Raw genomic sequence first — 16,022 nt, 5'->3', positions numbered from 1 at the left:
TCCCAGTTCTACAGTGAGAATGAGGGTGAGGGCACGTGTTGCAAGTATCTCTCTCCACTCTCAGAGAGAAATTGAGAAGCAGAGAGCATGCGCATGAGAGAGAGAGAGAGAGAGAGAGAGAGAGAGAGAGAGAGAGAGAGAACAAGGGAGAGAAATGGCATACTCCAATTGCCTTGGTTTTAGCCTGCTGACCTGTTTAGTTTTCTTGTTGGTTTAATTCAGGAGTCGATAAGCTATGGCCCATGTGCCAAATCTTGTTCTTGTAAATAAATTTTATTGGAACTCAGCCATGCACATTGGATCAGTTTCTTAGGGCTCTGTAACCAAGTAGGTCAAACTTTCGGGTGTAACATACAAGAAACTAATCTCTCACAGTTTTGGCAGTTAGAGGTTCAAAATCCAGCTGTTGGCAGGGCCACGCTCCCGCCAAGGGCTCTAGGGGAGAAACTTCTCTCGCCTCTTCCCACTTCTCATGGGTGTCACATTCCTTGTGGCTGTGTAGCTCTGATATCTGCCTCTGTCGTCACATCACATGGCCCTCCCCTCGTCTCTCTGGGGTCCACATCTCCCTCTGCTTTCCTCTCATGGATTTAGTGCCCTTACAATAGTTGAGGATGCTCTCATCTCGCGATCCTTAATATAATTACATCTACAAAGACTCTTTTTCCAAATAAGATCACATTCACAGAATGGACATATGTTTTGCGGCCACCATCAGCCCACTACATCCATTTGTTTATGAATGATCCCTGGCTGCTTTCATGTTACAACAGGGTTGAGTAGTTGCTCAGCTGAGCAGTTGGTCCGAAAAACCTAAAGTATTTACGATCCGGCCCTCCCCTTGCCGGGAGCCGGTCCATGCTTGCTGTTTCAAGGGACCTGGCATATATGGCATACAGTTCTTAATATGTTTGCTCACCTTCTTGGCGCTGTGTTTTAACCAAGGTCACCTCTCCGAGAAAGGTTGTTTCTCCAGGTAGGAATTTTTCCCTGAAGTCAGGGAGGGGATGCCTCTCCTAGAAAGGTTGTTTCCTCAGGTAGGAATTTTTCCCTGAAGTCAGGGAGGGGATGAAACTCCTTAACTAAGTGCCAGGCAGGTAGTTAATCACTACAAACAATCATGCTTAAGCTACATAATCTTTACTCCCTGGAATGGAGATAAGAAACGCCCTAACCTTTGTAATAGAGATTGATAGGATTGAATCAACTGGTATAAATACAGATGTAACAAGACAGCAAGAGACAGAACTTAGAACACAGAACTCAGGAGACAGAATTCAGAAGACAGAAAGACACAGAACTTAGAACACAGGGCTTGGAAGACAGGACCAAGAGAGACAGAGCCTAGGCACAGAACCTACACAGAACGTTCTCTAGAGACAGAAGAACTTCGCTGGAGAGAGCATGCCGGAGGATCCTGGACAGGGACTGGCCTCGGAGCCTGGAGGCGGAGCCTGGCGAGAGAGCATGGCAGGGGATCCTGGACTGAACCTGACTGCGGAGATTGGCAGGAGAGCCTGACTAGAACCTGGTGACTGGACCTGCCTGGAGAACCTGGACAGAACCTGGCTGGAGATCCTAAGCAGAACCTCTCTGGAGATCCAGACCAGAACTTGGCTGGAGATCCGGGCTAGAGATCCTGGCTAGGCTGCTGATCAACTGAACACTGTCTCCGTGTCATTCCTTCTTCGCCGACTCCGTCTACGCCTTTGGGAACCCCTGGACCTGCTGGGGTTGGACCCTGGCATCTGGCGCCCGAACAGGGACCCCTAGGTAAGCGCCCCGCACTTGGGACGGATCGGACTCCACCGTAGGAAGAAGGTGGATAGTCTTCGCCGACTCCGTCCACACCTTTGGGAACCCCTGGAACAGGATTCCCCTAGGTAAGCCCCCCCCCCATTGAGAACCCCCACACTCAGGACGGATAGGACTCCACCAGGGTGCTACAGACCCCCCTATAGAGGATAAGTAGGGTAAGAAGGTGGATAGTACAGAACTTAGATTGAGAAGATGTGCCATACTGAGTCCAAAGAAAGAAGACTCTGTATTGATCCTTAGATTGAGAAGATGTGCCATACTGAGTCCAAAGAAAGAAGACTCTGTATTGATCCTTAGATTGAGAAGATGTGCCATACTGAGTCCAAAGAAAGAAGACTCTGTATTGATCTTTAGATTAAGAAGATGTACCATACTGAGTCTAAAGAAAAAAGACTCTGTATTGATCTTTAGATTAAGAAGATGTGCCATACTGAGTCTAAAGAAAAAAGACTCTGTATTGATCTTTTAACATATATGCTTGCTAGCAGAGGAATTAAGGTTACTCCCAGTCAGACAGAACGTTTTGTACAACAAATATGTCCATGCTTTTCTGAGGAAGGAAAGGTAAATGTAATGGCATGGGAGAAGGTAGGCCCAAGGAGCCTTATCCTTAACCCCACTGCAGCCTTTCTACCCTGGGAAAGTGCAGGATTGGCAAGCTCTCCCTGGGATGATAGATCAGGACTCAGGTAATAGCGGAAAGTGCCAATCCTACTCTTAAAATGGATATAAGAGAGCATTTGAGGTTTTTCTTTTTAATGCCTGCCTTTAAAAAATAAAAAAGGGGGAAATTGCCGGGAGCCGGTCCATGCTTGCTGTTTCAAGGGACCTGGCATATATGGCATACAGTTCTTAATATGTTTGCTCACCTTCTTGGCGCTGTGTTTTAACCAAGGTCACCTCTCCGAGAAAGGTTGTTTCTCCAGGTAGGAATTTTTCCCTGAAGTCAGGGAGGGGATGCCTCTCCTAGAAAGGTTGTTTCCTCAGGTAGGAATTTTTCCCTGAAGTCAGGGAGGGGATGAAACTCCTTAACTAAGTGCCAGGCAGGTAGTTAATCACTACAAACAATCATGCTTAAGCTACATAATCTTTACTCCCTGGAATGGAGATAAGAAACGCCCTAACCTTTGTAATAGAGATTGATAGGATTGAATCAACTGGTATAAATACAGATGTAACAAGACAGCAAGAGACAGAACTTAGAACACAGAACTCAGGAGACAGAATTCAGAAGACAGAAAGACACAGAACTTAGAACACAGGGCTTGGAAGACAGGACCAAGAGAGACAGAGCCTAGGCACAGAACCTACACAGAACGTTCTCTAGAGACAGAAGAACTTCGCTGGAGAGAGCATGCCGGAGGATCCTGGACAGGGACTGGCCTCGGAGCCTGGAGGCAGAGCCTGGCGAGAGAGCATGGCAGGGGATCCTGGACTGAACCTGACTGTGGAGATTGGCAGGAGAGCCTGACTAGAACCTGGTGACTGAACCTGACTGGAGATCCAGACCAGAACTTGGCTGGAGATCCGGGCTAGAGATCCTGGCTAGGCTGCTGATCAACTGAACACTGTCTCTGTGTCCTTCCTTCTTCGCCGACTCCGTCCACACCTTTGGGGACCCCTGGACCTGCTGGGGTTGGACCCCGGCATCCCCTTACAGGAAAGAGTTGGCTGGACTCTGGCTTAAAGCCATCACAACTTTGCTGAACCACTTTAGCTCCCCTGATAATCCATACCCCTGACACACATGTGCATGTGTGTGTGTGTGCGCACACACAACCAGTCATAATGTAGGTTGTCATTCATGAAACAATCCACAAAGCAGTATTGATAGTAACACACTGGCCCATCTTGTTATATATAGGAACAAAATCTCCACCACAAAATCCCTATAGAAAGACCCTTGAATTCCAGCTGGCGTGACTCAGTGGTTGAGCGTCAATCTATGAACCAGGAGGTCATGGTTCGATTCCCGGTCAGGGCACATGCCTGGGTTGCGGACTTGATCCCCAGTGTGGGGTTTGCATGAGGCAGCCGATCAATGATTCTCTCTCATCACCGATGTTTCTCTCTCTCTCTTTCTTTTCCTCTCTGAAATCAATAAAAAGATTTTTTTTAAAAAGCAAGACCCTTGAAGGGCAAACAAAACAATACTTTTTAAATTAGGATTTTGCTGTTTTAATTCACGCAAGCCATCAAATAAGTCTTCAGAAAGTTCTCATGACACAAATAAAAATTGAAATTAGTCAAAGTATTAACTGTGCTTGGAAATAGCAGAGAGAAGTACATTACCTCTGTGTGCTCCACCTTCGGCACCATATGCGCATGTGCGTACAGGCATGGATACTAACATTCATATGGATATATAAAGAGCCACTAGGATATAAAAGAGCTGAAGAGAGGTTTTCGTACTATCATTCCAATATTTATTATTACATTATATTTTATTGATATATTTTATTTTGCACGATCATTACAATATCTTCTAAGATACATGGTAGAAGTATGTGGATTCTTGACTTTCTCTTAACTCAATGAGGAAAAAGGCCCACATCTTCCTCTACAAAGTGGGTAACGTTAGATCTCGCTTTACAAAGTAAAGGACAATCCATGTTCTGGAATAACAGCCTATTGGCTTGCCACCTTTAAGGATTTGAAAAGGCATGTTTTCTATTCACCTTCACAGATGGACATGAGGTCTTTCAATAATAGAATTAAGAGCCAGATGGAATGAAGTTATAGTTCCCTACTCTCAGATGGTATTGGTATATTTTATCAAATAGCAATGATAATTTATGCAGTACCAATTCTGTTAAGGTCAATTCTCCTAACCAAGAAATCCTTACACCTGAGGCCTAAATCGACCACTGCCATATTTGGAAAGCTCTGTAACCCTTTTTTTTATAAAAGTGATGTAACAATCCATTCAATTAAGAAACAGCCCAGTGGGCATGGCTCAGTGGTTGAGCATCGACCTATGAACCAGGAGGTTCGATTCCCGGTCGGGGCACATGCCCAGGTTGCAGACTTGATCCCCAGTTGGGAATGTGCAGGAGGCAGCCGATCAATGATTCTCTCCCATCATTGATGTTTATACCTCTCTCTCTCTCCCTCTCCCTTCCTCGCTGAAATCAATAAAAGGATATTTTAAAAAACAACAACAAAACAGAGACGAGGCCCCCAGAAACCAGACAGCACTGTAATGTGTCTTTGCATGATTCTTTCTCCTTAGGAACTGAAAATAAAGGAAAAATTAACATCCTTGGCCCTGATTGGAACTGTATACCCCAAATGACCACGTTTATTGGCGAAGGGGAGCAAGAAGCCCAGATAACATACATAGATTCCAAACAGAAGACGGTGGAGATTACGGATGGCACCTCGTGTCCAAAAGACCACCGGCACGTGTACATAGCCAACACCTATAATCCTGATGACCTCAACCCTCAGCTGGCGCAGCCGGGAGACGCCCCGTGTGAGGCCGACTACAGAAGCCTCGCTCCGCGGTCTCTGTTGACCTTCTCAGGCCCAGAAACTCTCAAGAAAGCACAGGAATCTCCGAGAGGAGCCAAAGTGTCCTTCATTTTTGGAGATCTCGCCATGGACGAGGGGAGCAGTCCCCCAGCTCTCAGCTACGACAGACTCTTGGACGAGAATCCGGAGCTGCTGGAGAAGCAGGCGAATCTGTACATGAGAAGTGCCAACGACATGAAGAGCCTGGACCTCGCCCCCGACGCGGAGAACATCCCGTTTGGGGAAAACTCCGTGTATGCGAACATCGGCGACGTGAAGAGCTTCGAGGCCACCCCGGGCATCGAGGAGCCCCTTCTCCATGACATTTGCTACGCGGAAAACACCGACGATGCGGAGGACGAGGACGAGGTGAGCTGTGAGGAGGACCTGATGGTGGGCGAGATGAACCAGCCGGCCCTCCTCAACCTGTCTGGCTCAAGCGATGACATCATTGACCTCACGTCCCTGCCGCCTCCAGAAGGGGATGACAACGAGGACGACTTCTTGCTGAGGTCCTTGAACATGGCCATCGCCGCCCCGCCGCCTGGCTTTCGAGATAGTTCGGACGAGGAGGACTCTCAGAGCCAGGCCGCCTCCTTCCTCGACGGCAAGGAGCCGGGCGGCGGCCTGCAAAACGACGAGATCCCCGTGTCCCTCATCGACGCGGTGCCCACCAGCGCCGAGGGGACGTGCGACAAGGGACTGCCTAAGCCCGCCGTCTCCCCGCTGGGAGCTCTGGGAGCTCTGTCCGTGTCAGAGGAACAGCAGACCAGTAACAATTCAGGTTCTTTCACGATCGTTACGTTCATTCACTGATAAGCTCCTCATCACGCATCCCATCCAGCCATTTGCCCTCGGAGCCCTGTGTGTGCTGTTGTCCATCTCACGCATGTCCCATTTCATACGTGTGCGGGCATCCCATCATGGCTTTTTTGTGTATGTGGTTTCTTTTCCTTTTTTAAAAAAAAAAATAAAATACATGTGGCACGTTCCTTCCCCCCCCCCGCCCCCCCCATTTCTGGAACATCTGTGCAATAAACTCAGAGTCCTCCCCGAAAAGGGAACCGCTCGCTTGGTTTGGTTCTGTTCCGTTCTGATCACAATGATGCCATTCTCGCCCGCGTCCCCGGTGCCTCTATGCATCCATTAATCGCCTCTTGTTTCTCACGGCATGCAGGTGTAGCCATCTTGAGGGCTTATAGCCCCGAGTCTTCCTCAGACTCGGGCAATGAGACTAACTCTTCCGAAATGACGGAGAGCTCTGAGCTGGCCACGGCGCAGAAGCAGTCCGAGACCCTGTCCCGCATGTTCCTGGCCACGCCCGAAGGCTACCACTCCCTCGCCGAGGAGCAGACCGAGTTCTCCGCCTCCAAGGCCCCGGCCGCGGCCTTGCCCCCCAAGGCCTCCCACGCCCTGGCCGCCCGGCCCGTGCCCGTGACCGACGGGCCGTCCAAAGTCGTGCCTTCCAAGCAGATCCTGCACTCAGACCACATGGAGATGGAGCCCGAGACGATGGAGACCAAGTCGGTCACGGACTATTTCAGCAAACTGCACCTGGGCTCGCTGGCGTATTCCTGCACCAGCAAGAGGAAAGGCAAGCTGGCCGACGGGGAGGGGAAAGCGCCCGCGAGTGGGAACGCGCCAGGGAAGAAGCAGCCGGGGGACGGTCCGCACCTGGGCGCTTTTAACCTGGAGAGAACTGCCTTCCGCAAGGACAGCCAGCGATGGTGCGTGGCCACGGAGGGCGGGGCGGCTGACAAGGGCGGCCTGGAAGCAGCCACGGGGATCTTTCCACGCGCTCCTGGTCTGGGGCCACGGGAGGCCGAAGGGAAGGAGGAAGGGGCTCCCCGTGGGGAAGCCCCCGAGGTTTCAGGACTTGGCCAGCGGGACCACTTCTTAACTGACGCGACCTGTGTCCCTTCCGCCAAAGACTTAGACCACCCAGGGGATGCCGACCCGTCGACCTGTGACCGTCCCTCCCAGCTGGCCGGCGCGGAAGAGAGCGTGGCCCATCTCTGTGACTACCACTTGGCCAAGCGGATGTCATCGCTGCAGAGCGAGGGCCATTTTTCCCTCCAGAGCTCTCAAGGCTCTTCGGTGGACGCGGGCTGCGGCACGGGCAGCAGCGGCAGCGCCTGCGCCACCCCCGTGGAGTCCCCGCTCTGCGCCTCCGTGGGCAAAGGCGGGCCTTACGGGCCTTCCGAGGAGAGAGGCCCCGGGCTGCCCAGCCACGGAGCCCCCTTTAAGGAATCACACCCTCAGCCGGAAGGAGTGTGTCCCCGGATGACAGTGCCTGCCCTGCACACAGCCATTAATGCTTTGAGAGATGGATGTCATCGACTCCCCAAGATTAAGGAAACCACAGGTACAGAAATGAGGGATTTCGCGCTTCGCCTGATACACCAGTCAGGAGCGTGTAAACCCAGCTCACAACAAACCTAAAAAAAACGTGAAATCTCTGTCCTAGCCTGTGTGGTTCAGTGGATAGAGCCTCGGCCTGCAGACCAAAGGGTCCCGGGCTCGATTCCGGTCGAGGGCAGGTACCTGGGTTGCAGGCTCCTCCCCGGCCCGGGCCCTGGTCGGGGCTCGTGCAGGAGGCAACCCATCGATGTGTTTCTCTCACATCGATGTTTCTCTCTCCCTCTCTCTTCCACTCTCTCTAAGAATCAATGGTAGAGATGGCACGGCTCTTTAGAATCTTGCTCTGTTCTTGCTTGTAGAATCTGAGGGAGCGGTATGTGTTTCTTAATTCTAAATGCAGACTTTCAGCAGTGCCCTGGGTGACTTGTGATTACAAGATAATATTGCTTAGAGTCACAGAAGGGTTTGATTTCCTTTTTAAGGCGTTGGATTTCTGATTTTTGCCATTTCATTTTTGAGAGGCAAGGAAGGATCATAGAGCAAGGGGGTCAGGGAGATGGAGGGACTGGGAGAGATCATTCACCTTTCAGCAATAGTTACAAATTCCTCTTGACTCTGTAAGACTCCCAGCGGAATATTCTGATATGTTAATGAGATCTTATATTGGTTAATGTCTATTCCTGCTCTTTTAAGATGATCTACTTTCTCAAAACCCACCACTCAATTAAAAAAAAAAAAGCCCTAGCCTGCTGGCTCAGTTGGTTAGAGCACCGTCCCCATACACCAAGGTCACGGGTTCAATCCTAGATCAGGGCGCATACAAGAATCAACCAATGAATGCATAAAGAAGCGGAACAGCAAACTGATCTCTCTCTCTCTCTCTCTCTCTCTCTCTCTCTCTCTCTCTCTGTCTCAAACCTAAAATCAATTTTTGAAAAAATATTTTTATTGATTTTAGAGAGGAAGGGAGAGGGAGAGAGAGATAGAAACATCAGTGATGAGAAAATCATGGATCGGCTGCCTCCTGCACGCTTCCTACTGGGGATCGAGCCTGCAACCCGGGCATGTGCCCTTGACTGGAATCGAACCCGGGACCCTTCAGTCCGCAGGTCAACGCTGTATCCATTGAGCCAAACCAGCTAGGGCTAAAATCAATTTATTTAAACCCCACCACTGGCTTAACCTGCCATGGGAAACCCGCCAGTGAATTTACATAATTCATCACCGATCTGTTATCTTTATCTCTAAACTAATTAGAGCATGCTTTCACCAACTTACCTCTTCTCACAAAAATTCTGTGAAATGGAGATTTTCTTCACATAATTTTCCCAGTGTCTCCACTTCAAAACCTGCACGAGGAGAATTTCATGGGATCCTCTTTAAAAAGCGAGCTGATATCATTTGCATTCAGTAAATTAGGCCACTTCTTTATAAAAAATTAACAGATGCCAGGATTAACCTAACTCCCTTGAAATGAAACTTGAGTGTCATAAACATGTTTGAATAGTTTATACCTAGGATGTGCGTTTTCTAATTATGTGTCTAAACTTTGACAGGTAAATGGGAGCAAACCAATTCATGTAATTCCATTGTCTCCCTGGAAACATTGGGGATTTCTAGACAATTCCAAATGAATCAGCAGTTTAAGAAATAACAGATTATGGTATTTTTTTAATGTGATCTCAGAAGTCAGTCTTTGGAAAGCGGGGTGACCCTGAAAAATGGCAGCCCTTCTAGAATGCATCCTTGGGAAATAGCAATCATCACAGAGAGTTGTAGCGAACTGACCGCCATACGATGTTTAATGATTCTCTCTGTTTTTCCTACTACCCCTAGTGTAGCTTTGACAGAGTCTGGGAAGGAGAGACGAGGAGGCATGCCTTCAGTGTGGTCTCAATATCCTGAAGTTGATCCCATCCTGCTACCATCAAACATTCACTCGGAATCAAAGGTGCCAATTCCAAATCAAGACCCCAATGATTTCTCCCAAGCATCCCAGGCCTATGGAGAGGCTGTGAGCTGGCAACCACTGGATCTGAGAGGGGAGAGTCATGGGACACCCCCCAGCCAGAGGGCTCTGAGACGTAGCAGCAGCGTCCTCTCAGGATGTGTAGGTTTGGAGACCTTCCGAGAGAGAACCAAGGGTATGGTCAGCTTAAAGTGTCCAGGTGTCACAGAAGAAGAACAGGAGGCCACTTCAGAAAGGCGAGCAGAACTCCCCCTGGGAAAGAAGCTCACCAAAAGTTTTTCCCAAAGCTCGATGCACTTTAGCCCCGACGGGAAGGCTCACAAAAGGTCCCCGGTGGCTCACAAAGACTCAAAGCTGTATAAGACATTACCTTTGAGGAAGCTGGAGGGGAGCAATTGGAGATGCCGGGGACCTTTCAGCTACTGCTTCCTAAACCGAGGGCAGGATGAAGATGAGGATGAGGATGAAGAGGAGGGAGCACCCACCCACCGGGTCTCTTGCCTCTTTCCACTACAGATGACTAAAGCCATGCCGGAACCAACCAGCCCACCCCTGGCTGTTGGGATTCAGAAGCAAGAAGGGGAGCTGTCCAGGTGTCCAGTGCTGAAGGTCTGGGCCGAAGACCTGAGTGGCCCGGACGACACGGACTTCAGCAACCTGGCTTTTGATGCCCGGATTGCAAGAATAAGTGCCCTAAAGCAGAGCACATATGCAATGCCCGATGGGTTCCTCGCAGCCCAAAATGATGCCAATGAGCTGCTCTGCCTTGTCAGGGCAACCAAGGGGAAGAGAGAGGAGTCACGCCCTGAAGCATATGACCTTACACTTTCTCAGTACAAGCAACTGTTGTCCATTGAGTCCAGACAGTTAGGAAGTGCCTGTAGGAAAATGGCGATGGCCGAGAAAAGCCCAGAGGAGATGCTCGTAGCTATGACTTCCAGCTTTCAAGTGCTCTGTTGCCTAACAGAAGCTTGCATGCGATTAGTGAAAGTCGTGAGCTCCGAAACACAGCGGCAGGAAATTGTAGTGAAGATCGATGAAGTGGTCATAAACTACATTTGTCTCCTGAAGGCTGCCGAGGCAGCCACAGGAAAGACCACTGGGGATCCCAGTGTCGGGCTGTCGACGCGACCTTCAACCACCATGGCCGCCCTCGTAAGCACACTAACACGTTCTCTCAAGATGCTTTTAAATAAATAAAAGTGTGAAAGTCACATCATAATCTACCTTTGCAAAGCCATACATGAACTTTTATTTCCTTTCTTTCTTGTACGATGAACAGACGTCTCCTTTCTTCTCTCTGTATATTTTGTTATTTTGTATAAAAAGGAGATAAAAGAGTCACATTGGTGAGATGTTGAAATGTACTAATCAGATGTATTCTGTTTATATGATACATATATACATGTAAAAGAGCTATACGAGAAAGTGATGACATTTGACTATTTTTCATATAGTCGAAACTCGGGGTATATGAAGTGAAATTTTAAATTCTACTGTGTTAGAGCAAAACAATGAATCCCATCCCCTTTCCTTCCAAGTGGATATTTGGAGAACATGTCGTTCATATTTAGAAGTAAAAAAAAAAAAAAGAAAAGAAATCACAATGTATATAAAACAGTACTTATGTTTTAAAATTATGATTTTTAAGCATTTGAAATAGCAAAAAGACATTTAAAATTCAAGAAGCTATTATGAATGATTAGAGAAGATATATAATAAATTAATTTTTTGCTCATAGCATTTGGTTATCTGATGCTTTCTTCCAGGAATCCTACATTTTTCATTTTGGCTTATTCCATTTGGGTTCAAAAAGGGTGGAGGTGGATTCTATTGTGTCAACACAAATGCTCTGCCAGATGTTCCTAGAATTAAAATACTTCCCAATAGAAGAACAGAGAGAATGATGAGCAGGTTCCTGGGTAATACCTAGTTATAGATGATCTAATTACATAAAATGAAAGAATAATACTAAAATTAATTTTTTGATGAAAAGACAGATCTGCTTTGACGAAATGTCAAAATACGTAAACCAAAGACATCATCCACCTCCCCAACTCAACCATGAAATTTAGAATTCCCTTAAGAGTGACAGAACATTTAGTAAAGTATTTGCAAAATTACAAAAAAGAGGAACATTTGATGATTCTTTAAAGCAAGTGCAGATCCGGTCGTGGAAAGCAGACTGCACCAGCCTGTGTCCCACGGCAGATCGCAGCTCTCAGCACCACAGCGCTCCATGCCGCACCTCTACCGGGGCCAATACTTCCAACCCAACTTGGAATTACAGCCTAACACTGGGCCAAAATTTCAAATCCGCAATGTTCAGCAAATCAGAGAGAGATGGCTACTCTGCTCTAGAAGCCATGATTAAACAAATCATTATTTGTGAAATGATCTAATCTGGATTGACCTATAGATATATGAAAGCTGAAAAAAAATAACAAGTGGTCAATTTGACCACGTTAGGTAAAACTGATAGAATGCAAAAAAGGTTTTCAGAACTGTCGTCTCTCTCAAAATGTATCTTTGGGTCAAAGCAAAAGAATGCAAACTCTGCAACTGTAAAATAAAATTGACATGTACATATATAGTTCATGGGTCATTTAGTGCTCAAGCTACACACACTCCTATTTATGTACGTGGCTCCTTAAAATATGACAGGAGTATATGCCAAGTACAGATATTTCCATTTTTGTAGCCTACTGGACAGGAGGCATAACACAGTCTACAGTCGCTGTCTCTCATCAGTCGTTCTATAGAGACTCAGTAACAAAAGTCACACATAGTTGTAGATGGTAGCATACAAAAGGATTTTAGACATGTGTTATTCAAAATAATGTTTAAATAAAACATTATTTTATTACAATTCTAAATATTGATGTTTGATATTGAGAAATCTTAATGGTGTTTACTGTGGAAATTTTTGGTAAATATTCTGTGTACTAAAATACTAACATTAATAGGATGTGTGTTCGATGTCAGACAATGTGCTAAACATATCACATCTATTATCTCATTTAATCATCACAGCAATCTTATGGTTTGGACACTGCCATTAATTCCCTATGGAGGCAGTATTGTTACGTAGTTAAGGGCATGGGGTTTGAGGTCAGAAACTTGATTTACGTTTGAACTCTGCCATTTTCTCGCCCTCTCATCTTGGGAAAGCCAATCCATTTTTTTCTATGTCTCATAGAGTTGTCATGAGTTTTAAGTAAACTTATGTATGTCAAGTTCTTACCATAACACCTGGCAGATTAAATAATTAATGTTAGATTTTATCATCCTCATAATGATTGTGTTAAATACAGTGCCCAAGATAATATGTGGGGATATTTGCTTTATATGCATATTATATCCTGACTCCATGTGCGGAATACATTATGTGTATTGCATATGTATAAAAGAAATGCTAAGGAAGTGATGCTCTTTGTTCAAATCACATATTCAGTCGGAACAACTTCTTTGTTCATTTCAGTTCTTTGAGAGGCCGCAGCGAAATCCCTCTGGGTCTTGCTAGTCCATTTCCCATTATCTGTGGGTGCTCCGATAAATTTCTGTTTCTTATCAGCAAACCTTTTACGACTTAGGAAACCTTAAGGGCCCCCCCCCACTCACCACACATGGGATCCTAAGTGGGCTCCATGTCCAGTAGAGTATAGGAAGAATGATTTTGTGTTGATTTTTCTCTAGCCTTTTTTATGTTTGCATATATTTTATAATGGCATAATAGTACAGTGGTATATGTACATCATTTTAAATAAATGAATGAATTAACAAGCATATGCCTGGTGAATGGATGCAAAAAGACGGTCACAGGTAGGGTTGCATTTTACTAAAGTTTGGAGACCGCTGAAGTTAGAGAATAGAAATTCCTTGTACTTGAGCTTCTTTACATTTATTCCCCAGCCTCTTTTCAATTGTATCACCTCTCATTTTTATTAATTTTTTATCATAATACATTCAAGCATACACAAAAGTAGGCACAGTGATAGAATGAAGCAATATGTACTCATCACATACCAATTCATGTCTAATTTATTTTCTCTATTTCTACACGTCCTTCCACACTGTATATATTAGCAAATCTCTGACATTATAGCACCTAATCCATGACTGTTTCAGTAAGAACTTTCTGTAGATAAGAACTTTTCAACTTAATCTCAATGCCATTTTCACACTTTTAAGAATTATTAAATATTACCGAAATAAATGGTGAAGAAAGTGAAAATCCCTATAAACCCAACCCCAAAGACAGTCATTGTGAACAATTTAGGGCATCTTTTTTCAATTTTTTTTCTGTATATAGACTCATGTTCTTATTATTGTATGTGGTTATGGACTTAACTTTGGACTTAGAAAGTTCGGACCACACTTGCCTTTCTGTTTGAGTCTTAGATGCAACGATCTTCATTTATGTTCCTGTCACATAATTTCTAAATGCCAGCTATTTTTTTGGTGTTACTTCTGAGCTCCTCGGGATGGCACTCTAATTCATTCTTCCTGGGTTACTCTTGTTTGGCAATGGGAGAAGTTTGCTCTGTGACTCGTTTTCACCGTTCATAATTACGTTGATGGTTTTTGAAATCAGAGAAAAGGCAAAATCAGCCATGATTAGGTGATTCCTATGGCTTCCGGACATTTAGAAATCTTCACAGGGCTAAAAAATACATGGATATCACATTGTTTCTCTCTAACCTGATTTTGTCTCTGCTCAGTTTTTTTTTGGGGGGGGGGGCGGCCTATTTGGGTGTATAGAGGTTTGGGTGTGTAGAGATTTAGGGACGGTGTTTGAGTAGATAGTTGTGTGTGTTTGGGTAGATAGTGGTATAGGGGAGGTGTTTGAGTAGATAGTTGTATGTGTTTGGGTGAATAGTGGTGTAGGGGAGGTGTCTGAATAGATTGTGTGTGTGTGTGTGTGTGTGTGTGTGTGTGTGTGTGTGTGTGTGTGTGTGACTAGTTTTTGGTTTGGTTTCATGGATTTCAGAGTTAGTTACCCTCTGGCAGTCCCAAGGTGATGATAAAACTTTCTCTTTATAACATCCCAAGTCTTTCTTTAAAGTCAGATGGCAGAAATCGCTTCTCAGCTTTGAAAGATCAAAGAGGCAGAACCTTCCCTTTTAAACTGCTTTTTCATTCATAACAACCTGAACCAGAAAACTTGGATACTCTTTAGTTATTTCACCTAGTCCCTGGCCAACCCCTCTCACTTTTTAATTTCAAAGTCTATATCTAGGAAATCCACGGAAGAACAATTCGTGTCTTTATCAAATATTTCTGCTGCACAGAATAATGGAATGACTTAAATCCTGCTCCGCTGAAAGAAGTAGATAAGCCAGCAGCTTATCCCAACTAGCTCACTTCACCATTCAGCCTGCCGCCTTCAGCTCAGCTGACTCTAATCTTCCCTCCACATTTTTAATTGCATCTCAATTTTCTGTTGCACATTAATTCTAAAGCGCTGAGGTGTGGCGTGTGTTTTTTCATTGTACCTGCTATTTCTCATTTTCCACTCCGCACTTTGGACCAAAATTCTGTGCCATATGCAGCAGCAGCATCCACACCTCGAGGCAGAAGGAGCTTTGGGATTCAGGAAGCTAAGCCTTCTTGGTAACTGCTGACCCAGTGATGTTTCTCCTGTTTTCATTTTGATTTGTACCCTTTGCACATCCTATCCTTTCGCTAAATGATCCATGACTCCTGTCCCCCACTTAGAATCTGGGTATGTCCATTCGTTCATTCAAATAGCTATTAACAACTTCCTAATCTGGGCAGGCCTTGTGCTAGGTGCTGGGGGTGAGGGACAATGGAGAGCAGCATTGACATGGTCCCTGCTGAAAATTCTAGAATGGGTAGTCCCTTGTCATGTGTGAAGAAAGGAAGGGACTCAGAGTGAGTCAGCACGCAGGCAGTGTTTACTGCGCATGTGCAGGACTAAAGATGCCCGTGGCGGCCCAATCTGTGCAAAGTGATCTTAATAAGCAGTGAACACAAACTGCAATTGTGCCGTGACCTACACTGATTTTTTTGTTTTTCAAAATATCGCTCTCTTACTGTCAGTTATAAATGTTAAGGATGTGGGAAAATATAGTACAACATTTCTTTGGTATACGGTAATTTAAACATTAGAAACTTTAAGAATTAAAGTGGGTCTTCTTTGTAAAGCCTTAAAAAGAGTAGCCTGAACAGCGCTTGCCTTCTCTGAGTCATCATATAACTTATATGGAGTGAGCATCTTTTCTGTATTTTGGCAAATCCTCTCTAAATTTGGATCCGCTTCCAACATGTTATCATTGGTACTTTCAATGTTGGCGAATCTCTCCCGAGAGTTCCTCTCATGTGAGTGTCTTTTTCCCAG

At 45.6% G+C, this 16,022-nt stretch overlaps 1 protein-coding gene across 2 annotated transcripts in view; it reads left to right on the top strand.

Annotated features, from left to right (window-relative positions):
• The window catches only part of FRMPD4 (FERM and PDZ domain containing 4), a 192,790-nt gene extending 181,389 nt beyond the window's left edge, over positions 1-11,401 (top strand). The window contains exons 14-16 of one of the 2 annotated variants that reach the window (XM_059679131.1): positions 5,051-6,115; positions 6,509-7,696; positions 9,534-11,401. In XM_059679131.1, coding sequence (XP_059535114.1) covers positions 5,051-6,115; positions 6,509-7,696; positions 9,534-10,861 — 3,581 coding nt within the window. In that variant the 3' untranslated portion in view covers positions 10,862-11,401. Of the gene's footprint in view, positions 1-5,050; positions 6,116-6,508; positions 7,697-9,528 lie in introns of both variants that reach the window. The other variant, XM_059679130.1, reaches the window with a different exon arrangement.
• Positions 11,402-16,022: the final 4,621 nt, after the last annotated feature.

The sequence above is a fragment of the Myotis daubentonii genome, chromosome X (genome assembly GCF_963259705.1).
Source record: "Myotis daubentonii chromosome X, mMyoDau2.1, whole genome shotgun sequence".
NCBI lineage: Eukaryota > Metazoa > Chordata > Mammalia > Chiroptera > Vespertilionidae > Myotis > Myotis daubentonii.
The sequence above is the reverse complement of the archived record's forward strand: the minus strand, read 5'-3'. Positions and strand labels throughout refer to the sequence as shown.